Source organism: Musca domestica, unplaced genomic scaffold (genome assembly GCF_030504385.1).
Source record: "Musca domestica strain aabys unplaced genomic scaffold, Musca_domestica.polishedcontigs.V.1.1 17, whole genome shotgun sequence".
In the NCBI taxonomy this organism is placed as follows: Eukaryota; Metazoa; Arthropoda; class Insecta; order Diptera; family Muscidae; genus Musca; species Musca domestica.
The window spans coordinates 1,028,552-1,054,989 of NW_026712230.1; the positions used below are offsets into that span (position 1 = coordinate 1,028,552).

The 26,438-nt window shown below is 38.1% G+C and overlaps 1 protein-coding gene across 1 annotated transcript in view; it reads right to left on the minus strand.

Annotated features, from left to right (window-relative positions):
* The window catches only part of LOC131800517 (nuclear pore membrane glycoprotein 210-like), a 126,940-nt gene that overhangs the window by 81,062 nt on the left and 19,440 nt on the right, over positions 1–26,438 (minus strand). The window contains exons 16-17 of the mRNA XM_059120327.1: positions 17,553–17,658; positions 689–807 (exon numbers count right to left, since the gene is read on the minus strand). Coding sequence (XP_058976310.1) covers positions 689–807; positions 17,553–17,658 — 225 coding nt within the window. The remainder of the gene's footprint in view (positions 1–688; positions 808–17,552; positions 17,659–26,438) is intronic.

A 26,438-nucleotide genomic window follows, 5' to 3' on the forward strand; every position in this document is an offset into this window, starting at 1 on the left:
ATTTGATGCTATTTCCGATATGTTTTGCTTTCATTCAATAAAATTAAAAAAAATGTTAAAATTATGCAGTTTGACCTCGTTGAAGTTTTTTATCTCACCCTGTATATAATTTATTCTATATAAATGTGTATATAAAATTTTGAATGCATATAAGAGCGAAAGGAGTAGCAAGGCGCGTATCATATATGTTTAAAAGTACTTTCGAAACCTGTCGCTAAAAATACTATCTAAGTTTGGCAAAAATATTTATTTGTTAATCTCTAGCCAGAAGGGCGCACAAGGCAAGACCGACTCCATATGTTAGTCCGACAATATGTTAGTCTAAAATTCATTCATTGAATTCTATTAAATGATATCAGATTTAATCAAATTGACCGACATCATTTAACATTTGTACCGATTCCTATGGTCATGCCTGTATTTTGCCTCTTCTATGGAAAATGATGAAGTGTTATAAAATACAAAATCACGATAGGTTGGCTGGTTGGTTGCCTGTTTGCTTTCTTGTTTGATATTTGGTATTATTGCACGATGAATACACGCAGCATACATGGCCAATATATAAAAGGCACGGCAGCCAGCCAACCAGCCAGCAGAGCAGAAGGAGCAGAAGGCTGTAGGCCACAAGCATCAGCGGCCTGGCCATAAACTAGCGGAAAAGAAGAATCAAATGAAAGGTATTACTTACCACATCGGCATCACGAACTTCAACATCATATTTTATAAAATTGCCGCTTGCCTTATCGCCATTGGTAACGAGCACTTTTTCGCCCAATTTATAACGATTTCCAAGTACTCTGCCAACTCCTGCAATAACAACAGAGAACGAAAAAAATACAGTCAGATGAAAGCGTTCCGAACCAAATAAAAAAGTAAACTTTAGTCAGTAACAACAAAAAGAACTTAAACAAATTCAACAGCAACAACAAGAATATTTAAATGAAAAAAAAAGAAAAATAGTGGTAGTAGCAGTTGTAATGTTTGCAAAGGTCTTGTACAGCTCCATATTATTCAATGCCAATAATGCGGTACACGTTGAGAAATTTTTTTATTATTTAAAAAAATTTAACAACGGCATGACAAAAGTAATGGCCTGTTTCCACATCGTGTTAGAGTCATATGTAAAGGGATTTTATCATACGAACACTTTTGTAGCAGACTTTTGAACGCGCCCAACCATTTTTAAACATTAACAAAACGCTATACTTTTAAAATGTGTACTATACAATGCTATATAATTAACTTATATTATATTACACTTGTACTATGAATGCATTCATTGCATCCTTTAAACATGTTATAAAATTGCTTAACTTTATGTGAATATTAAGTACTCGACAATAGCAGAATCTGGTCGATTTTGGGTGAATTTTACTCCAACTCTTAAAGGAACGATGAATATTCGCCCTTATTTGAGCGAAATAAAAAAAGTCTTTTAGGATTTTCAATGTTTCAACATTCTGAGTGAAATCTTTCAATTGCGAAATAATAAACAAAAATTGAAAATTGGCAAAATTTGCAATTTTACTAAAATTGTAGTTTTTTTGCCATTTTCCAATGCTCGGCATGTCTATTTACCAGTAGTCGGCATATGGTATTTCAGTAAAAAAATATTATTTTGTATATTTTTTATTTCAAATAGTATAAAACAATGCTATATTACTAATTCACAGTTTAATCCAGAATTTGAAATTAATTTCGTTTTTTAATAGTGTATTATTTAATTATCATTCTAAACTAAATATAGGTAGAAAATTAAGAATAGTAGGGTTACCTTCAGTAACGTATGGATTTTCAATTAAAATAAAAATGAGATTAAATAAAAAAAGTGCCTTTCTTATATTTCGAATTTGTGAACTGATCTTTTTTCCTTTAGATAGCCAACATTTTTTTTTTCAAAAATGCCACCGCTATCTAAAACGTCAAATAGCTGATTTAAAAAACCTACTTAATTTAGAAAAGTTGGTCAAAAAGCAACTGCAGACACAAAAATATTTTTTTATTTGAGTAGTTTTTGGATAATTTTTTAATGGTTTTCTCAAGTTTTGGTGAAATTGGTCAAAAATTATATTTTTCTAGTAATCGGCACCCCCCTGCCGACTACTGGCAAATCTCTTTTTTCTGTTCCTAATGTCGGCATTATATAATATAAGAGAAAAATGCTTGATTTGTAAACTTTTGAAGTTATAAAATGATCTTTAGACTGTTACTTACTTTTATAAAATATTTCTGATTCCAAAGGTATTAAATTTAATTTACTTAAATCGATTATTAAGTTGACGCCATCACTATTTTTTCTTTACAAACAAGCACTATCACACGCGTTGGAAGACACTCACTGACCAAAACCGTTATTCTCTCGTAATAAATGATCGGAGGTCATTGTTTTTTTTTTTACAGAAAGAGAACAGAGAACACTGTTGACCTTTTTTATTTTTTATAATTATTTCATTATTTGGTCAATTCTATTCTTAGTTATTTAAGTTTAAATTTCAAAACTGCCGACTACTGGGGCATGCCGAATTTAGGCGCACTTACCCTATATGGAGCTCTGATTTATTTGCTTGTTAATCTAGGGTCTATCTATGCATATGGTGGTGTATATATATACACCATTTGATAGTTTGGGGGACTTCAAAGGTGACAAAATGGTTTATTTCGCCCTATTTTGTTTTCGGTATGCACGGCATCACATCTACGCTACATTTTTAACTTTTGTCTTAACAACTATCTTCCCTGGGATTTAACCGTTGCTCACAATTATCTCCTATCGGCTACAAATTAGCAACAATTCAGATCGTCTCGCCTCTTGCAACAATCCCAACAATTTTTCTTCTACCTAAATACCTGTCACAAAACGCTGCAGCTATTAACTATCGAGACATATACGTGAAACGTGTGCCTCCGAAGTTCCACACTTTACTGCTACCAACATACATTCTCCAAGTGGTCGCTCAAGATAGAGCTTATACTGGTCAGAATGATGTAACAGAAACGCTAGTTACCCACGATGACTGTGATGAGTTCATATTCCAACGACTGATAAAATGTTGTCGCTGTTTAAGAAGACCAAGACGAGGACCCGCTGGAGACTGCACTATAGTAATATGTGGCAACGTGTTTCCTAAAGTCTATCAACAAGGTAAAACCCGAATAAAGTGTTGAATTTACCCAATCTAATAACCAAATGGTGAGTTTCCCAACGAATTATTTTTACAAGGGAATGTCACCTGAAATTAATAGCGTTTTTGCGACTAAAATGTACTTATGTTATGAATACATATCCACCTTTTTATTTTACCCCTCTGATTTGTACAGGTATATGGCGATTTCGACGTTTACAATTTTGTGACAGTCGAAAACTTTAAAAAGTGTCAAACACAGCATATATGATCGACAAAGATTATGATAGCGTAGTTGCATTTGTACACAAAATCCACCGGCTCCTTGCTTCTACTTTTTTTCTCTTCTTTGATTTTGTACACTATTTCCCCTCTCCCCAACAGTTCCATGCAACATCAAAACCTGTTTGCTGTTACACGCACACAAACCAGCAAACCACATATTCTATTTCGAGATATACGCTACTTTATGTCGAGCCATTCGGCTCACACTCTAAAAAAGGAGTATCTCGGAAGCGCTCGCACCCAAGTGAGAGGGAAGAATCTTCAAAAACAATTTAATGTCAAACATTTCAAAAACATGTCTATTTTGATTCGGAAGATCCCAAATCGTTACATTAGAGTAACACAGACTGTAGACGTCTTGTGAAATTGGTCATAATCTTTAATGTCAATCCTCCTTCTCAAGCCTCAAATTGAAATTTTATCTCCGTGTACTCGGTTGGCCACTGAGGGTAGAGTGTACATCATTTTCTGCAATGAATTTCCTCAAGTGGCTTTCGTCGACTCTGACTGCAGTTACAACTCATAGAAATCAATGAAGTTTGCCAGTATGTGTGTGTGTGTGCACTTAACTCTCTCCAGAGTAAGAGAGTGGTATTTAATATTTACCATTAGATTGCATTTGGATTTCTATGAAATTCGTCCATGCTCTGCTCCCCTGAAAGTAATGCCAAAGTAGGCGCGCGTACAGCAACAACGCCATTTATTGCAGAATTTGTTTCGCAAGTCCATTTGAATCGAGACGAAAGTTCGCAGAGGCGAATGCATGTTAGTCATAACTTTTTGTTCGATGGTCCTATTTTTCTGGCATAGCCTGACCCAAATGATGAGGATAATATTGAGCACAGGATGGATGGGTGGGTGAATGGAGCATTGCATTCAAGAAGGGGGATGTACATTGTACACGCCACTACCACAACTACACAATATCTCCTCCGAAATGCCAATAACTAAACGGCAACAAATGAAAAACTATTAACTAGAAAAGTTAATAATTGGCATTTTATACGAGTCGAGTAGAGTACAGTATATATTAATAATAAGATCTTTTTTGAAAAAAAGAGGAAATTTAAAAATCAACTACGAAAAACTGAGTGTTATATTAAGTTTGCAAATTTCAAGCTAAAATATTTGACTATGTCATATTGCTGCGAGTTTAAAGTCAATAGGGAATATTGAAATCAAATGGAATTCTTTCATTATAAAATTAATTTGCATATTGTAAACATTGGGGAAAAACGCATACTAAATTGTCGTCTGTAATGCCAATGACTTTTTGGAATCAAGTCCTCGGTGATACGACAAAATTTCAATGTAGGAATTGAACCAGACAGCAATCTTTCTCTCCTGGAAGAGATAGTAGTTTTTTAAGGTATATTTTTGATAGTCGAAAACATTGATCAGGGCGGAATGGAAACAATTGTTGTGTTGCGGAAAATTAAAAAAAGAGAACACCATATTTGCATTCTCTCTTCAATTTGACTGCAAGTTTTGTCACGTTTTCGTGTACGGGAATGGTGTTTGAGTGAAAAATTGTAAAACCAGCATTATATAGTAGTACAGGGTGAGATGAAAAACTGCAACCAACTTCAGGCTGCTGTCATTTTATAGCCAATCGTCATACAGCTGTTAAAATTATTCCAGTGACAGCTTATTATATTGTTTACAAGCGTACAAAAGCATTTTGGTGACAATTTTCCAGAAAAAAAGTTATTCGTGATGGAATTCAAGCGCGATAGTGTGATTTTTTTATATTTGGCTGGAAAACCACAGCATTTAAATGCGAATACATCTTTAGTGTCTCGTACCATCGCTCGTTACCGTAAAGCCATCGGAATTCCAAAAAGTGCAAGAACTTCAACCGCAACAGAAAGAAAATAGACTCAAAAGAGCTGAAGCGTTGCTTCGCTTGGCCGAAAGTGGTGAACTGCCGAATTTGGTTTTTTCCGATGAGAAACCTTTCGTTGTCCAGCAGTTTGTAAACCAATCCGTTGGACTATTGAGTCTGGAGTATTTTGAAAATAAAGCAAGGTTGGCACTAAAAAATACCAAATTGTCGAACACCTCAATCAAGCGTTTCGCCGGGAATGGGCCAAAATACCGCAGAGCAACATTCGGGCAGCGTGTCACAGTTTCATTGGCCGTTTGAAGGCCATTATTCATGCCAAAGGTGACCAATTCGAACAAATCTAAACTTATTCTAAAATTTGATTGACATTTTTTGCTTTCATTCAGTAAAATTTAAATAAAAAATTTAAAAATTATGTCGTTTGACTTTGTTGCAGTTTTTTCTATCTCACCCTGTAATGTCAGTAATATAATCAAAATACCGAATAAATGAAGGTACCGTTGTATGGGGCTATATAAAGATGTAGACCTGCATATACAATTTTCTTATATAGACAATTCCCCTAAAACATAAAATATTCACAGAAAACTCCTTGTGTAGAATTTCAGACAATGTCATTGAAAAATGTGGCTAAAACTGTCAAAATACCGAATATCGGGAGGTACCGTTATATAGGGGCCATACGATATCGTGGATCTATATAAACAATTATCGTAACGTACTCACAATAAACTCCTTGTGTAGAATTTCTGAGGATTCCATTAAAAATGTGGCTAAAATCATGAAAATACCGAATATTGGGAGGTACCGTTATACGATATCGTGAACCGATATAGCCAATCTTCGAACTTAACCTGCCTGCAGACAAAAGACAGGTCGGTGCAAATTTTTAGCTTCCTATCTTTATTCGTTTCGAATCTAGCTTGATTACAACAGACGGATGGACAGGGCTAAATTGTCTTAGAATTTTACGCTGATCAAGAATATATATACTTTGTTGCGTCTAAAATAATTATTATTTGTTTGGTGAGGTGTATAAAAAATAGCACAGAGTCTCAGTTTTTGTTCCATAGCAATTTGAAATGAAAACTTCCATAATGGCGACAAAGGTCAAATGGAAAATTTTGTAAAGAAGAAATTTCATTTCACGGAAAATAAATCCAATCGTATGTTTTAATCTTTGTAATATAACTTTGCTGGATTTAGAAAATGTACAATTCGACACTCGAAAACGTATAACTCTCAAACGGATTATATATGCGTGATTGTTTTTTCGATCTTCAATTTTAAAAATTCAGCTACCTCGGTAAACTACAGCCAAAAATCTTCAGACGGATTTAGGTAGTTTTGCCATAGTATTGAAAATATGCAGAATGGAGCCCGGTAGCAGGTTTTCTGCCTTCCCTTCCTTTTTGTCACATTCCATCCTGGGTATGATCAGGGGGTCAGTGCTAGCATAACATATAATTTGCCTCACATTTTGCATAGGATGGCGCTATAGAAGCGGAGATTGTCACAACCAAACATAACCGTAATAACTATGTCTAATGAATTATGTTGCTTAACATCTCATCGAATAAGCCTGACTGCCCAGCTCTTCTATTGTTCCGGGACAAAAAATGTTTTCCAGGATATTACAGCTACAGCTGTTTGTTATAAAGTTCTTAGCCAAATACATAAACAAAGACGGGTTCCAGAATCAGTGAACTGACATTGACATAAACGGAACGGTTAAATCGAACCTCGGGAAAAGAATGATATGGCCTAAGTCATGTTTAGTATTGTAACGGTTGCTGATTCGAAGGGGTGCGCCTATTTTTTTACATCCAGTTTTTCGAGCACCCCGAGAGTGATAGTTCATTGGTGATTTTATAAATGTCATCCAAATTGTATCTTAATGGCAATGCCAAAACGGTTGGATATGCCAGGAATAGAATACTTTTTACCACATGCAATGCGGCGATGAGAATACAATTGAGCGACCCCCAAGATCCTATTCCATCATAAACTTGGTAGGTGTATGTCTCCCTTTTAATATTGCTAGGAATCAGAGCACAGATTTACTCGTTTCAACACCGGAACGAAACATCCTCGCGAAAGTAAGTAATTGAGGGGTGGGATTTTGTTTTACGGCGTTTACTCTTCACACTTTTGTTTTGTGTGGGAGAGGCCCCCAAAATCACTCCTATTTAAACAACTAGAGTGGGAGCCAAATCGCTCTTAAGTGAATTAAGTGGAAAAAATATTTAGTTCGGAGCAGGTTGATTTTGTGTACAAAAATAGTGACAATGTTCTTCACCGTGTTTGGTTTTGTTTCGTTTGCTTCTGTGGTTTAAAAAAACTAAAAAGAGTGCTTTCGCTTTCGAACAAAATTTGCTCCAACTCTAAAACGAGCAACGCTTATTCTAGCGAAACCGAAAAATGGGGTTTGCTCGTTCTGTTTTTTATACGCCGCGGAGTGCCCCAACTCAACGTGGAGCGAGTTTCACTCTTTACTCGAATTCGAGCGATTTTTTGCAAAGTAAACGTCGTTCGTAAGTGGGATTTCGAAACAAGAAGTCCAAACTCCAAGGTCTTCCCCGAGGTGGGACTGAGTTTTCCAGAATCGTTGACGACATAATTGTTAGGTTGAATTATAATTTCAAATTCGCAACCAAATTAACGACCACATTTATTTTAATAAATACCTCATGACCCTATCAAATATTCATTTTTTCCTGACGAATGTGACATTATAATAAGATCGTACACCAAAGTCACAGTCATCTGCAAAGATCACCTTTCCTATTGATGAGCGTGATTTCTTTTAAATGATTGCATAGATTAAAAATTAATTCATTTTAATTTCGATATTAAATAACCGGTAAATCGGCAAACGTAACCCCCTATATAAAAACGTCAACTTCCCCCTTTCATTTTAAATATTTAAATTTAAATTGCAATAATGCGCCGACTTAAGCTACGGAAGAATCACTGGCAGGTGGCATTCATTGGCACAGAAATGTCATTTGTCAGCCTTGTAACTGTCCAATAAATTCATCGTTTATTTGTTGTGTGGTCAGTGGTACATCATTCGTCGGCTATTTACAATTTTATGGTGCGTATCCGGAAATGTGTCCATTCATTCGTATGAATGGTATGTAAATGTCATTCGTAATGAGGATTGAGCCATTCGTTTCGCTTTTTTTCTCGTTCTCATTCTCTCATTCAGTTGCTGTTGCTTTTGTTTTTTGCTTTATTCTATTGTTATTAACAGGGTAAATTATGATAACTTGTCGGACAGAATAATAGACATGAATGTATAGGCAGCAGGCATACGAAATGACAACAGTGGAACCTATGTTGCTGAATGGAAATTTGAAGATACATTCAAAGGATGTCGTACATTGTGAGGCTAGTTTGACCCCAAAAATTTTGCACGATCGGCCAAGATCGATTTATAATCCCTATGTAAAAAAAGATTATTGATGATAAAATTTGGAATTAAGACTCAGTGACGGCAAACGAAGAAAAATATAATAAAATATGATGAGTTGGTAATACAGGGTAAGATAAAAAAAACTGCATCAAAGTCAAACGCCATATTTTTCCATTTTTTTTTTTTAAATTTTATTGAATGAAAGCAATAAATGTCGGAAATAGCATCAAATTAGTCTAGATTTGTTCGAATTGGTCACCTTTGGCACGAGTTATGGCCTTAAAACGGACAATAATACCGTCACAGCTGCCCGAATGTTGCTCTGCTTGAGGTGATCGACTCTTTGGTATTTTTTAGTACCAACCTTGCTTTCCAAAATACTCCAGACACAATAGTCTAACAGATTGGTATTCGGAGATATTGGTGGCCATTGTGCGCTGGAAATGAAGCGAGGAGCCTCATTTTGGAACCATTCTTGGGAAGCGCGTGTTGAGTGGGATGGTGCTGAGTCCTGTAGGAATGTGCAAAGTCCGCGGCCAAAATGTTTGAGTGTCCAAGGCTTTAATACACCCTCCAGAATATTTTCGCGATAATATTCGGCATTTATTCTGATGCCACGGCCAATTAATACGAGCGGAGAGCGACCATCGGCTATTATGGCGGCCCACACCATCACCATGGCCGGCGCTTGAATTCTGGTCGCACATTTTACAAACTGCTGGACAACGAATGTTTTCTCATGGGAGAAAAACAAATTCGGCAGTTCACCACTTTGGGCCAAGCGAAGCAACTCTTAAGTCTGTTTTCTTTCTGTTGCGGTGTAAGTTCTTACACTTTTTGGAATTTCAGTGGCTTTATCCCGAGCTCCTTTTTCAATATTTGCGAATGGAATACTGCGATATGTTCAGCTCACGAGCCATTTTCCGGCCACTGCGGCGCGGGTTTACCGAAGGTGCACATTTTACAAACTGCTGGACAACGAAAGTTTTCTCATCGGGAAAACCAAATTCGGCAGTTCACCACTTTCGGCCAAGCGAAGCAACTCTTCAGCTCTATTTTCTATTTTCTTTCTGTTGCGGTGTAAGTTCTTGCACTTTTTGGAATTTCAATGGCTTTACCCCGGGCTCATTTTTCAATATTTGCCGAATCGAGCACGAGCCATTTTTCGGCGACTGCGATGCGGGTTTCGATCAAGTCGCTCCTTTACTTTTCGAACCATTTCTGCTGATTTTGCTGTTTTCTTCCGTCCACTTCCTTGACATTGGCATACGCCCAGTATCACGGTAACGAGCGATGGTCCGAGACGCAAAAGATTTATTCACATTTAAATGCTGGAGTGCTCTACCGATGGCCACTTGTGGGTTTCCAGCCACACTATCGAGCTTGAATTCCATCACGAATAACTTTTTTACTGGAAAAGGCTCACCAAAATGCTTTTATACGCTTGCAAACAATATAATGAGCTATCACTGGAATAATTTTAACAGCTGTCGGGCGAGTGGCTTAGAAATGACAGCAGTCTGAAGTTGGTTGCAGTTTTTTCATCTTACCCTGTATACAGTTAAAACTTGAAACAGCCCTTAAGTTGTTCGTAATCGCGACAAATTGTCTATTTTAAATACAAATCAGAAGGTTGCGAGTTCAATACCAGCAGTAAACAAAATAAAAAGTGAACTGTGAACTTTACACCCACTATTTCGATTTATCTAAAATCCTTATATTCGCCAAAATAATGAAGATATCGCTTTGAAATTATTACACGAGATACTATTGACTTTCCATCCAACCCTAAGTATTCATTTGGGGGGCTGAGGAACTAACCACGCCTACTTTTTAACCTATATATATAAATCAATTGTTGTTCGTTGAATAATTTTAGAATGGTTGGACCGATTTAGATTTTTTTTTAAATGTTCGTCCTACCCCGATTTAGGATTTTATGCAAAGTAAAAGTGAACACGCCCATTTTTTCGATTGAACTCAAATCCTAATATTTGCCAAAATAATGAATATATCTGTTCCATAGGAAGTATATGACGTACTCTTGACTCCGCCCCTAACCCTAGGTATCTGTTTGGGGTCAGAGGAACTGGACACACCGACTTCTTTAAATCTATATGTATAAAATTAAAAAAAAGTATAGTAACACATCAGTTGAGAACTGCTGGGCCGATTTGACTCACATTTTCGTTAGGTTATTTGTAATTACATTGGAAACGTTTTCATAAAAGAAAAATTTGAGGAAAACCTCTAAAAAATCGCGTAACTGAAAAAACTCGAGGAACTGTTCTATTTTGATATGGAATTTTGTGTAGAATTGTTTCAGAATGCCTTTTTGAATTGAAGATTCGTATAAAACAACCGAAAAAATCGAGAAATTTTGCATATTTTCTATACAATTTTGATTAAAAAATACTTCTCAAAGCATGAAGACATTTAAAATCTCAACGTACTTTTAAATTGGGACTATGTATAATGGGGAACCAGCAGTAAACAGTTATTGCCAGTATTGATTTCACAATACTGACAATTTTAAATCTCAAATTACAGTTCAGTTGGTAGAAATTATAACAAAAACATGCAAAAGGACGAATGTTTAGTGGTATTATTATAACTAAACGAAACGTATATATTCTAACTTCCTAGGAATCTATACTTATAAACGAGGAAAATGTATGTTTGTTTGTTTACTACAACATCGCCTGAAAGTAACATGAAATTTGAACCAACAAATATTCATATATAAAAATTTGAACGCATATAAGAGCGAAAGGAGTAGCGAAGCGCGCCGAGTTCAGGTAGTATATTATAAAATAAATTATTCAGCTAAACTCTTTCAAAAATAAAGCATATAATTTTTATATTACTTTGGCCGAGAACGACTCATAAAGAAATTAATCGACAGAAGTATCGACCATTTCCCACACTTGAGGCCAAAACGCCGAAAATTAGAACATGGGTCTGGACAGGTTTATGGTACTCCAGTTCTCTGACCCACTGGAACAATGTACCTAAATTAGCCCTAGTCGAATTCTATTCGATTTTATGGACATTCCACTGTTCACGCATTCAGCAGCACAAGAGCACGTTTTATTAACAAACAAAAGTTGTCATCCAAATAAAAGCAAACAGACAGAATTCGACAAACTACCGCTGTGCTGGAAATACGAAAAACAGGGTACGCACGAGACCCGGCCAGTAATTGTTGTGGGAGTTGGGTCATTCAGAAACTAGCTACATTGTTGACATACCAATGCCCGCTCGCCCACGCACGCACTCTTACACACACAAAAACCAAAAAGCATAGATAGATGTATAATACATGAATATATACATACACACACATATGCATATCTGTATGTAGATATGAAGGAACCACCGGCCACCATGGACATAATGTTTGATGAAGAGGAGCAACACAGATATTTATTACGTTGACAACAGCAGGATAGCCGATGACAACCAAATGTGTCCATGTGGGTGTGTGTGCGTGTGTGTATATGTGCTTATAAAAACGTCAATGTAAAAACTTTTATTGACATTTATTGTCATATATTGTTGTGGGATTTGCAATAGATACTCATCGCTTGTCATGTAATCAAAGTCAAAATGGGTATTTAAAGTTATGAACAACTTCAATTAAATCATTGTTTTTGTTTTTGTGTTTATTTTGGCCAACACACCATCATGATGACGATGATGAAAAAATAATGGTCGGAAAGAATATGGAGGTATTAAAACATTTTACCCATGTAAAAAAGTAAAGCTATTAAAACGGAAAAAGTAAACAACAAATTATTTTGTTATTTTTGTTTCGTTTTCTTTTTTCTTCTTTTTCACACATCTCGTGAGACTTGCCATTAATAATAATGAAAAAAAAAACAATATTTCCGAATGGAAGAAGGTGAAGATGTGATCGGCTTCTGCTTCTAAGTCCAGTCTCAAAAAGGATGCAATCTGTACGGGTTGGGTCAACAACGATCCTGGAGTAACGATTCACAACGATACTGAAGTTGAGTAAGCTTGGCTTGGCGAAATAGGTGCAGCGTGTCATGTGGACCAGTGCCGCAAGCTGGGCGGATGTTCTACACATCGCTATCAATCCGAGCCCAATAGGAATTGACGCGGATGCACCATCCGGATCTTAACTGAACCAAAACTACTCGGGTTTGACAGGGTAGCTCTCGTTATTCAGGTGCGATGGGGGGATGGTCTCCTAGTACAGTATTCACTCTATATCCGCGTTAGAGTGAATACTATTCAGTCCCGCCTGATAGGCCTGTTGATCTAGGAGCTATCTCTTATACCTCTGTACCTCTCTAGATCATGTTGTTAAGATTGAAAAGATTGTTATTAAAGAAAATGTCTCTACCGATTTGGTCTAACATCTTCAAAGTTGTTGTATTTTCACCAAACGATGACCTAGTTTGAAAATGGTCAACAGGTCCAGGTCCACACCTGTCCCCAATCTTGGTCAAGTGCCAAAATAATAAAGAAAAGTATCAGCCCACTCTTTCCGGTACCTCCTCCTCAAAGTTTCAACATTTTGAAGGGTCATAAAATTTAATATCGAGAGGTACCACTATATTGAGGACATACATTTCCCAGAAAAAAAGTAAAAACAAGTAAAAGGTATAACCTGGAATTTTACAACAGCTCTTTTTGGGACTTAAATGGTCGATTAATGCAAATTTCGTTTGATTAGTTTAAATTCTGGCCAGTGTAGTATATATAGACTTTATAAGCTTCTACTATTTACATTTAAAAAGTGCTCGTACTGATACATATTAATTTTAATTTGATGTTGAATCCAATTAATATTCGAAATTTTAGTATCTTGTATCTCAAGGATTGAAATATTGATTTTTGTCTTTTTTAGATTTGGTTCTTTTTTTTGCCTTAATATGACCTTAATTTTAGCTTTGTAGACATTTAAGTTTTTTTATGAAATCCATAGGAAGGATGCGACATGTATAAAGTCTCCTAAGGAAAACTGGGTTAATCCCATCATATGATTTTTATGGAACTCTATTCCGCTAAGTTTGGATTTGGCTAAGAAAACCTTTAATAGCACACGGCATAGCAATAAATTACAAATTTTTCTGAGAACAAATTTTAAACCTACCCAACAAAAATAATAATATCAGTAATAGTTTTCGAGGACTTAATTTTGTGTTGACGTAAAAAATAAGACCTTTGAGAAAACCGAGAGAAAAACAATTTATTCCGTTTGACCCCTATAATATTAGGAATAACCCCTATAGTATCGGAATTATGAACAAAGTTTTGACTTCGTTCAGCTTGTTTTTAATCGCAATGGCCGAAAAAAGGCAATATTCCATTCGGCAAATATTGATAATGAGCTCGGGGTAAAGCCATTGAAATTGCAAAAAGTGCAAGAACTTACACCGCAAAAGAAAGAAAGTAAACTCAAAAGAGCTAAAGAGTTGTTTCGCTTGGCCGAAAGTGGTGAACTGCCGAATTTGGTTTTCTCCGATGAGAAAACAATTGTTGCCCAGCAGTTTGTAAACAAACAAAATGATCGTGTTTACTAGCCTAAGAGGTCAGCTGAAAATATGCACCTTCGGTTGGTCACCAGAACTCAAGCGCCGGCCATGGTAATGGTGTGGGCCGCCATAACAGCCGATGACCGCTCTCTGCTCGTATTAATAGACCGTGGCATCAGAATAAATGCCGAATATTATCGCGAAAATATTCTGCAGGGTGTATTAAAGCCTTGGCACGCAAACATTTTGGCCGCAGACCTTGGACATTTCAACAGGACTCACCACCATCGCACTCAGCTCGCGCCACCCAAGAATGTTTACAAAATGAGGTTTCTCGCTTCATTTCCAGCGCACAATGTCCGGATACCAATCCATTGGACTATTGCGTCTGGAGTATTTTGGAGAGCAAGGTTGACACTAAAAAATACCAAAGTGTTGATCATCTCAAGCAAGCGCTTCGCTTCGCTTCGGAATTGGGCAAAAATACCGCAGAGCAACATTCAGGCAGCGTCTGACGGTTTCATTGGCCGTTTGAAGGTCATATTCGTTTGAAGGTCATATTCGTACCAAAGGTGACCAATTCGTATAAATCCAAACATATTCTAAAATTTGATGCTATTTCCGACATTTTTTGCTTTCATTCAATAAAATTAAACAAAAATGTTAAAAATATGGCGTTTGACTTTGTTGCAGTTTTTTTATCTCGCCCTGTACTATATTTTTCTATTCTATGTCTAAGAGGGCATATGCTAATGAAAATCATAAAAATAATAATATTTTCTTAAACCACAGATGCAAATGAAACAAAAATCAATACGTTGAAAATCATTGTCGCCAAACTGTACCAACAAAGTATATAATAGTGTGGCAGGTTAAGTTAGAGGGTATGGCGTTACAATTGAGATTGTTAGTATCTCGGAAACCATTCGGTCCATTGTGATCATTCTGCGTGAAAAGGAAGAATAGATCTTTGTAGAGAAGGAGAAAGAATAGAGAGAGTGTTGCCAGAGCCAGTAAAGCCTTTTTGCGAAATTACAGAAGACAAAGGGTTCAGTGTCTAAATGAACATTGAGATCATGATTCGAATGTTCCCCACAGTTCGTAGTCATTAAGCAAGTATTCGATGTTAAGAGTAATCCCATTTGGCTCACTGTTATCTGTAACGTTGATGTACTCATGCTAAGTAGAGACTGAGTTGAACACGATCAGATGTCTGGTCAGATTTATTTTGATACCTTGCAACGTGGTTCGTTGGTACACTTTGGCTTTCTTGCTGAAGACTAGTTCCAGGGGTTTTAACATGTCGACGAACTCAGGGTCTGTTTACTGCGAACCCATACTTGTCAATTCATCGGCTTTTTCATTATTCATTATAGTGTGGTAACTCGCGAGTAAAGTCGAGTTTATCGGGTCTGCCTATTTTTATACCCTACAACACTATGTGTTGGAGATATTATAAGTTTGATTAGTCCAAAAATTATGTAACACCTCGAAATATTGGTTTCCCACAGGATAGTATATATGAATCTTCCTATCTCGCCGAGCTGAGTAGATCTAGCTATGTATATCTGTCCGTCTGTCCATGTTAATTTGTAATCACGCAATTATGGACCGATCCTCATGAAATTGTAAATGGAGGTGGGGATAGGGTCAGAATAGAACCCTATTGTTTTTGGAGATAATCGCAAAATATTTAGGGTTTGAAATGGACCAAAAACTGAAAAATTTCCTGATTTTGCAGTTGCTCTACAGGTCGCAATTATAGACCAATCGACGCGGAAGTTAGCATGGGGCTAGATCCTTGGGCTGGGCAGAAGCCTTCCAATTTGGATGGTCATCGGGTAATATTTAGCGACTGGAATATACCATAACATTTGTGTTAAATAAGGGTAAAATTTTCCATTAAACCGCGAATATTTTTAATCCCGACGAAATCTCAAATAGACGAACAGGCCAATTCTGGCCGTTACGTAGATGCCGATAGTAAATATATCGGATATATATAGCGAAATATATACAATGTGTATATACAAGGGAAAGGGATGTTAGATATAATGCTTATATCTCATGAATGGCTGATCCGATTTTGATATATTTCGTAAATTCCGAATGCCCTCTTGGCATACAACACACCGAACCTCACGAAAATTTTCATAAGGGTAGGGCTAGGCTCAGAGGGGCTTGGCCTATTGTTTTTAAAGATGTCCGCAATATATTTAGGGGTTTAAATGGACCAACAACTAAAAATGTTCCTGGTTTTGCAGCCGTTATAAAGGTCACAAATAGAAACCAAAGGACACGAAATCTTGCATGAAGTTATAATTTAGGACAGCGGGTAGAATGGACCACTACTTTTGTGTAAAAAATACCAACATTACTTACAGACGATATCCGAAATACACAAAAGGTGAACTTCTGGCTTTTTTTTGCTGATTTCGTTGACGAATATGACCAAATATCGTAGACAAGCAAATCATATAGATGAGTCCAAATTTGGAGATACCAAATCAACAAATATTCAAAAACAGAAAAAATCCTGATCACACAATTGAAGCCAATCTACTCACCTACAAAGTGAGTTAAGGACAGAGAAGAATTCTAGCACTTTGGATGATCATTGAATTGTATTTAGCTGTAAAATGGACCACAACAACTAACAACACGACGGAGTGCGTAAATATTGGGCAAATGTCCCTGGTCTAAAAGCTACGGGTAATATCTGGACAGTGCTCCATGACATAACTTCAAAAGCGAAATCTTCTAAAATGGATTTGGACATAAGGGGGCTTCGAACATATTGTAGTGTTGTAGGGTATCACAGTATCGGGCCCGCACGACTATAGCCTTTGCTTACTTGTTTTATATCTATATATCAATGAAGACAGTACCCAATTCAAGAAACATTAGGCCTAAGGACGTGCAATTGCAAATTTCAATAGAAGGGTTTGTTTTCTATGTATATGTCATACGTATTCCTCATTTTCAATGTCACTAAAATTATACCAGAACTAGATTAGGTTTTAAATACTGACCGCAAAAATACGGCAGCTAACCACACAACCAAACCATTTGATCAAATCTTTGATTATCCTTGTGTCATAAAACGCGCTCCTTGAAGCTAATGCTGAAGCATTTTTCAATTTGTATTATCACAACAAACATTGATTGTTAGCCAATAAGTGGATGCTTAAGTTGAAATAATAAAAACGGAATTCCCACCATCATCCGTTCCATCCCATAAACGTCGCCCCACATACCTCATACAGATGAAGTTAAAGATTTTGCATTCAAACGCTTAATCGACACACAGATGTGTACACACAAAATCAAAATGCGAACACACGCACAGACCGATAACTGGCACAACCACTCACCTGTTCGACTGTCGATGGCGATAATTTGTTCATCCGAACTCATCCAAATCGATGACAATGGCAGCGGAGAATCAAAGCATATAATATCACCGACAGAGAAAATTGTCTAAAGTAAACATTTCAAGGAAATCCCCCATGCACACGCATCATCAATCCGCAAGAACCAATAAACCAGCAGCGGTGCCAAATGACGAAGGAGTCAGTCATTGAAATCCATTCACCGCATCACAGGACCATCATCAACAGCAATACCAGACCAGCAGCCAGCATCGAATTAGCATCCCCCATCCAGGCCACCGACAGAGCAGCGCAAGCGAATAACAACGTTTGCAATATTATTATGGTTGGCGATGATAATGTTGTTGTTGCGTTTGTTGTTGTTGACGCCGTTGTTGGGAATATAAAATCAACATGTTGATTATTCAATGGCATTACGGACGGACGAATTGTGGGGGGTGGAGTGCGATTGAAAAATCATTGAACACAGCAATACCGGCATAATCGTCACCAACATCCGTCGATATAGTTAGTGGCGATAGTGACAGTGGCGGCGGCAGCGGCAGCGGTGGCGGTTGTGACGATAGCAACAGCACAGGTAAGAGCCGTTGTAGCAGGATGTAGTGTTGACAGTGTCATAGTTTTACCACAGGATGCATTTTAGTTCCATCAGCAGTAGTTGACATCGAACATTTTTTGGTAGATGATCATCCAAAGAGGGGGCCAGGCCAACAAAACGGGACAGGTGGAATTTCGGCGATGAGCAACGACCATCGATAGCGGCGGCGATGATGACGACGATGATGACAATGACAATGTTAACACCAGTGCATACATTTGCCATTGTGATTCGGGAAAATCGTGTGCAAGAAAAAAAAGAAATAAAAATAGAAAATCAAGTTAGTTTACATTACCATAAGCTGTAAAATCGATGTTGAGTGCAAGCATGAAGGTAAAGGACAAAAAACACACACACAGACACAAATACACTGCCACCACCTGGTCGAGAGTTGAATTTCTAACATGCATTGGAAGCAAATCTATTAAAAGCTCAAATAAAATATTCACTTCGTGTTGTACTCGAGTCTGAAACTCGCTGGGACATTAATCCAAATACATAAAAGATTTGTGTTTTAGGATTTTATTTTATAGACAGTTTTAAAGTTTTTCTATAACCCTTTTTAGTGAACATCAATGTTGAGTCTGTCGAAAGATCCTAACTTTACTAAATAAATTTGCATCTAGATATAGAAGATTTAGGGTATTATTGGTATTACTCTGAGATCGGCTATGCGGTCTATTTAAAAATGATTAAAAAATATAATAAAAAAGGCATCAATCGAACGGAACTTACGGTACGCCTAGCAATAACCTGGCAGACCGCCCTATCGAGTTGTAAGAGTCAAACAAGGTTTTCTTATCAGCTCTCCAGGTGCTGCCGCAAGCAACCTTTTGTGTATGGCTAAGGCTATATAAAGTGTCCTTACAATATTTTGGCCAATCCCACGGCAGCGGGTTCTACGATACCGATTTGACCCGAAACAACAAGATCCCAGTTTCGGACAGCGGCTGCCAACCCAGTATGTACATGTTTGTGTTTGTTTATTTTTCTGCATTGGGAGCAGCAAGCGGAGGAATATTAAGATCGCAGCGGTGCAGGAAACCAAGCTGAATAAAAATTGCAGCCTACAACGTTGTTATGGTTACAACGTACTAAGGAAGGATCGCACCAGAAGTGTAGGTGGGGGATTAGCGCTCCCGTTACACCATTCTGTTCAGTACAGACCTATCTCGCTTGAGCTAGTCTCTAGTGGCCCATACATGGAATGTATGGGGGTAGCAATCAAGTGTGGAACTGCCGAGGTAGAGGTGCTTAATGTGTATATCCCGCCGATTAATAGCTGTGAACCGCGTTATTTGCCTGACATTAGCCCATTATTGGTAGGCAATAACCGCCTGGTACTAGGGTATTTTAATGCCCACCATGAGTTGTGGCATTCCGTCCTAGGTAATGACCAGAGGGGATCAGCGCTGGCAGAGCAGATCGACTGCTCCACATTCTGCACGGTGAACGAGGATGCCCCCACCCGAATAAGAGGAGAGTGTCACAGTTCGCCAGACTTAACCATAGTGTCACCCGGTCTGATAAATGACGTGACTTGGCAACCCGTCATTTCTCTTGGCTTAGACCATCTCCCGATAATCGTCTCCATAAGCAGGTCGCCCGATTTCATAACCTCTCAATGCCGCACTTTCCTTAACTATGGGAAAGCTGGCCAGAGTTCAGAGAATTCACCAACCGCCGCTTCAGAGAACTGCCCAACCCTTCTGATGTTCGGGTAGCAGAAAGGATTTTCCGAAACATCATCAAAGCTGCAGCCGCTCGCTATATACCTGCTGGTCGAATATCCGAGATAAGACCAAACTTCCCAGCAGAGGCAGCGGCATTAGCAATCGAGCGTGATGATCTCCGTCGTACCAACCCTACTGATCCTAGAATCATTGATTTGACAGTGGAAGTCAACCGGTTGGTACAGGGGCATAAGAGGAAAAAGTGGCTAGACCATCTGAAGTGCTGCAACATTGGAACCGATATGAGTAAGCTCAGTGAGACCTCAATCACTTTTAACGACGTAACGGTGACTGATCCGAAGAGGTGCGCGGAATATTTTAACCGACAATTTGTCGAGCAACCCGAGAGCGATAGTGCGAAGCGATAAGTACTACGTTGTATCAGATCTCTTCCCGCTGAGGAGGAACCACCACAGTTTACGATGGGTGATGTTGAAAATGTCATCCGTAACGCTAAGTCATCCAAAGCGTTGGGCCCGGACGGAATCTCAATGGTAATGTTGAAGCAGCTGGATACGCCGGGAGTCGAGTACTTAACGAAAGTTCTCAATTTGTCGCTAGTTACCCACATAGTGCCCGAAACCTGGAAAATGAGCCGGGTGGTCCCGCTACTGAAGCCAGGCAAGGATGCCAGTAAAGGCGAATCGTACAGGCCGATTTCGCTTTTGTCGCCAGTAGCAAAGACTCTTTAGGCTTTACTCCTCCCCAGCATTAGAGGAAGCTATACAGTTGCCAACCACCAACACGGATTCCGTCCACAACATAGTACCACAACAGCATTACACGCCATTTCCACACATATTAGTAGAGGACTTAACCAGAACAGGCCGTGTGACAAAACAGTGTTGGTAGCCCTTGACCTATCAAAGACATTTGATACGGTCAATCATGCCACACTGTTTGAGGACGTGCAGAGAACTACCCTCCGGCCAAGTTTGAAACGTTGGATAATCAACTATATGTGTGGACGCCAGTCGTACGTGGAATTCCGGAACAAGAAGTCCAAAGCCCGTAGAGTGAAACAGGGAGTTCCCCAAGGTGGGGTGATATCTCCGGAACTGTTTAACCTCTACCTTTCCGGAATTCCTCGCCCTCCAGAGGGCATTGAGATCGTAATGTATGCGGATGATTGTACGATCATGGCGTCGGGTCCAGTGGTCGATGACATATGCGAAAGGTTGAACCCCTATCTCACGGAGCTTGCCGCATACTTCCACGCGAGGAATATGAAAATATCCGCCATGAATTCAACGGCCTCACTCTTTACCACATGGTCTGCGGAGATGAGAACACAGCTGAATGTTCAGGTCGAGGGGAATCTAATGCCGACCACGAACTACCCAAAGATTCTTGGGGTCAAGTTCGATAGCATGTTTAAGTCGTCCGCGCAAGCCACAGCTATCTGCGACAAGATGAAAAGTAGGAACAAGGTCCTCAAGGCGCTAGCCGGCAGCTCTTGGGGTGCGGACAAAGAAACCTTGTTGACCTCTTATAACGCGATAGGTCGGTCTGTGGTCAGCTATGCGGCTCTAGTGTGGTCTGCGAATACTAGTGCTACGCAGTGGAAGCATATCCAGACCTGCCAGAACGCTGCCCTGAGAACTGCGACAGGGTGCCTCCTCATGACACCAGTGGACCATCTACATGAGGAGGCGAATGTCCTTCCCTTACGTCAGCATAATCATATGCTTTCGTTGCAGTACCTGCTTGGGTGTTACCGTGAGAATCATCCAAACCATCATATGGGGGATAAGTCTCCCCCACCCAGGAGTGTCAGGAAGGACATACATGATCTAGAGAGGGAGGTCCAGCGCTACAAGAGAGAGCCTCTAGATCAAGAAGCCTATCAGGCAGGTCTGAGTGGCATTCACACCGATGCAGTAGCGGATGCTATTAGCAGTTATAAAGTGATTGCCGTCCTCAGAGTCCACCCCCATCCATTGCAGCTGAAGAACGTCGGGTGACTAGACAAACCAGGGTGGTTTTGGCGCAATTACGTTCAGGATGGTGTAGTCGTCTCAATTCGTATTGGGCACGAATTGATAAAGATGTGCGTGACGCCTGCCCGGCGTGTGATACAGGCCCGCACAATACGCTACACCTTTTTAATTGCTCCACCAACACACTCCAGAAGATCTCTGGCTACAGCCCGTTAAAGTAGCCGAATTTCTAAACCTGGAGCTGGAACCAGATTAGCAGAACGCAAACACATACATGTACTACTGCTACAACAACAACAACAAAATTTTGGCCTAAGAAACCCAGATTCTAGAAAAAAACTACTTAGAATTTTCCAAACTCCAGATTGGATGGTGCACGGTGTTAGTTTACAGAACTATTATTTTATTTTGTACACCAATATGGATGAGATATTTTTTATACTCTCAGACATATGGCTAGGGAGGGTGTATATAATTTGAAACGGCCAAAACGGGCCTCATCGAAATAACAGTTTGTTACCCTGTTTCTCTTTAGAACAAATCCATTTCATGGCATTTGGAGTCGATCTAGCAATGTCCATCCGTCTGTCAGTCTGCTGCCTTGTGTGCAAGCTCATAAAACGCGAAATTAACATCCGATTTCATTCAGACTTGATACTCCTCAATAATAGTCCAAACTGGCGCTTCGCAATATTTATATCATATTTATTTAGGTCCAATACGAAGAGGACAATATTGACTCATAATGAAATTTTAAAAATTCTGTGACACTTTCCACGAAATATTATGTACAAGGATTGGAACCTTCGAGTTTTTAAGGGACTAAGGTCGACCGTGGCAAGAGCTTGGTTACTAAACCTAATATTCGTTGAGGCCCAGATATCAATGAAGTAAAATACTGATCGAAATGATGTGGGGACCATTACAGAACTTTGTATAATTTAGGAACGCCGAAACATCAACTCGTCTGTTTTAGGATTGGCACTAGGATATTTAATTAAAGACTCTCCCCCAGAAATTCTAATAATTAATTGATTTTCTTGAGATCTATATAGGCTTTCTTGACTGGGTTGTTAAAATGCTGAAGAGCGACTCATTCACTTCATCAAAAATCTTTTATTACTTTGATTGATGGATTCTCTGATATATTCGTTTAATTATTGGCAGGGTAAATGTTTCAGGATAAAACTTGCACTTCTGCACATTTGATGCAGAAAGATAAGACTGGTCTAATCACACTCGAGTTATTCTCACCATGGTGTTTTTGGTCTATTGCATCATTAATTAGGTGTTAGGTCATTGAAATATTTTGGAAAATGAGATAGCAGATGAGCTACGCAACAGAGCTCTCATAAACCAAATTGAAGAAAAAATATTGCTTCAAGCCCCTACTATACTAATTCGGTCGTAAACTCTTTACATCTATCGAGAAGCTAAGAAAATGTGCAGCGTAAAACCTATGTGTAATGGGTCGAAGTCTCTAACTCGCAGAACTCAGTCTCAACACTCTCTGCCGAGATCAGAATTGCTGTGTGGATGGTAAATAGCCACTGACTATTATTGATAGAAAACGGGAGGAGGACGATATTGAACACTGTAGGTCTTTGGAGGATGACATAGAAATTATTGAGCATTCTTTTTTGCCGCGGTCCCCGCTACCAAAAACATAACTTTATGGATCTTGAAAACTCCGATTGTTTTGGTATTGATGGATATCTAACAATTCCGTCTGGATACTTTGTTTTACATTTTAAAACAGATACCATTTTCGATCTGTTTATGTGTGTAAACACACACACTCACACAGTATAGAGCCCCTGACCTCCTGATGATTTTGTATTCATAACTTTCATAAGGAAAACTTGGTGATATCTTAATGGTATTTCAATTCCAGGTAAATATGTGTCACAACCCACTCCTCTCTCCCTCTCGCCCCTTTCCGTCGTCGTCGACCTTTGTCGGAACAACAAATAGTTCGGTGGTCTGATATTAAAAGACATTTATATTTCTTGTTGTTTGTTCTTTCTTTTCGTTTTGCTCCTTGTTGAAATCGTTATGGTAATGGTGGTGGCGGCGGTAGTGGTGTTTCTGTCGTTTGTTAGGGCATAAAATTTGATTGCATTCACACAATGAATGCATTTACTTTATCGTTAGGTAACAGTAGCGAGCGACAACGGCAACTACAACTACAACGGCATCAGAACCAGAAACACTTTCAAAACGCCATAAAATTATATTCGCAATCATTATTTTCTACATTTCCATTTAAAGTTAAAGAAATGTAAGGAAATTTCTATTGCAATTTATGGCGTTTTACAATGAACTGTGTATCTGTTTTCAACACCTTCTGATCGTTGCTGGTGGTGTTGTATATATTTCGAAAAAAAGTTTAGGAGAGTCGAAAGAAAAATATATACGTGCATTCATTTATATTTGAAAATACTGTGTAAAGCAAACAAAATGTGAAAAAAAACCAAACATTTTGAAAAAAAAGTAATGGCAGAACAGTAATGCAGGTAGCCTATATGACATCCAACACCAGTCTACTTTTTTAGCAAAAGCATGCACATTTGTTTTTGACCATTTTTAACTAATCTTTGACTACGACTCAAGCCCATTTTTCACTACTCCGAATTAAACAAAAAATAATGGTAACATTTCCTGAATATTCAATCGTTACAGATAAATTTAACAATTGTACAACTCCTGTATTCTTAAAACGTTTTTATTATAGGTTAGGTTAGATAGAAGGTGGAGTAGTTTTTTTGTAACATCTAGCCCTTCCAGAAACCTGCTGGTTCTCTGTGTTCATCCTAAAATTAAGAAAAAGAAAAGGCGGAAGCAGAAAAAGGAAAAGTTAAAATGCTCCTCTTGAAAGATGTTTTCCAAAACAAGAGCTCCATAGGTGAGAATCGGACGGACGATTAACTTATATATCCATTTAGTTTTCGTTTCCTCTGTTCACGAGTTCAAGTATTTTTACTATATGAGGACTTAGATCCGATATTTTTTTTTTTATTTTTTGCATTCTGCAAAACCCAGCTAACTAGTTTGGAGAATTTGTTAAAAACTTCAAATATTATAAACAGACGGCAATGTTAAATGAGAATATTCCGACGCTTGAACCTACATATATAATTTTCTGTTACAGAGATTGGCATCGGTAGGTACCCTGTGAATCTATGAAGTCAATCGTTTGCTATTGTGGTTTCAATCTATTGCGAACATCAACAATTAAATTGAAACACTGCCGTTGAAAAATCCGGCTTAAATCTTCAAAATACTGAATGCTTCGAGGTACCGTTATATGGGGACTATAGGTCAACGAGGATCTATATACACAATGTTCTGTCAAAGGATGTAGAATCTATTACCATCGATCTCCTGAAGGAGCTTTTCCCGATGTGAGATTTGATGGTTCTGCTACAGAGCAACCGTATACCAAGTCAATGTCAAAAAAGTCTGCCAAACTGAAGAAACCCATTCAAGTTTTTCTCAATGTAACCAAAGACGCCGTGCTGCGCTGTTCAAAAGATTTGACCTTCTTGAGCCGTTCTGATTGAGGCCTGATCTCAACATCAATTAACCTTTCTAGGGGTTTTAGTTGAAATGAGGAAAGACTAATAGCTTTGTAGTCCTTTGGAAGTGAATGACCTTGATCTTTGGAAATATAAGTGACGGGACTTCCCTCCATAGTTCCGAAATGTTCGATAGACGCAAGCAAAGATCTGCACTATTGCCAATTCTGGCCCCGTAAATTTGCACCTCTCAATTTGACGGTTTCCATATAACCCTCCGGCATAACCCTCTTATTCACGTAAAACATGATATTCGGCATTCCGAAGGTTTCAGCCTCAATTTCCAACAATTTGGCACTTTATTTTCTTGTTGTGATTGATATGGTCGATTTAATATATTTTGGTACTAGTCAGAAGCGTATTTTGAAATAAAATAAAACACATTCTGGAAACATTTTTTTAACGTAGGTCCAGGTTTTAGAACAACTTTGAAATATGGGTATTTTAAAGTCCACACTTCACATTCTTTAGCAAAATGTTCTAAATATAGATTATATTTGCTATATTTCGATATCCATGAATGAAATCGGATTTTTTTAAGAAAATATAATTTTTTCGGGGCGTAACTTTAGGCATAAAATGAATTTGCAATAAAAAGTTTCAATAGGTATAAATACTTCTGCACAATTTTATTGTATTCGATTGACTTCCTCCGGAATTTACCTTATTTACCGACTGATTTGCGGCCAAGGAATAACTACTTATTACATGCTAAAATAATGGGACTGTTATCCGATTTGTAATGTGTATTTTCTGAAATTTAAATTTGTCAAATAAATAAATTTAATTAAAAAATGGTTAAAAAATGGTACTATTTGTTACTACTTCAACAAATTAGGATCCTCTTGAAGATAAATCTTTTTCACTGACTTCTAAAAACGCATTTAAGGCCCAGAGAAATTTCGGTTTAGATTGCATCCTATTTTTAACCCTCACTGTAATTCCTTTTATGATGACAGTCATTTAAAAGAATATTTTAAAGTTTATTAAATAATCTGAAATTTTCTTGCTCAGCATAC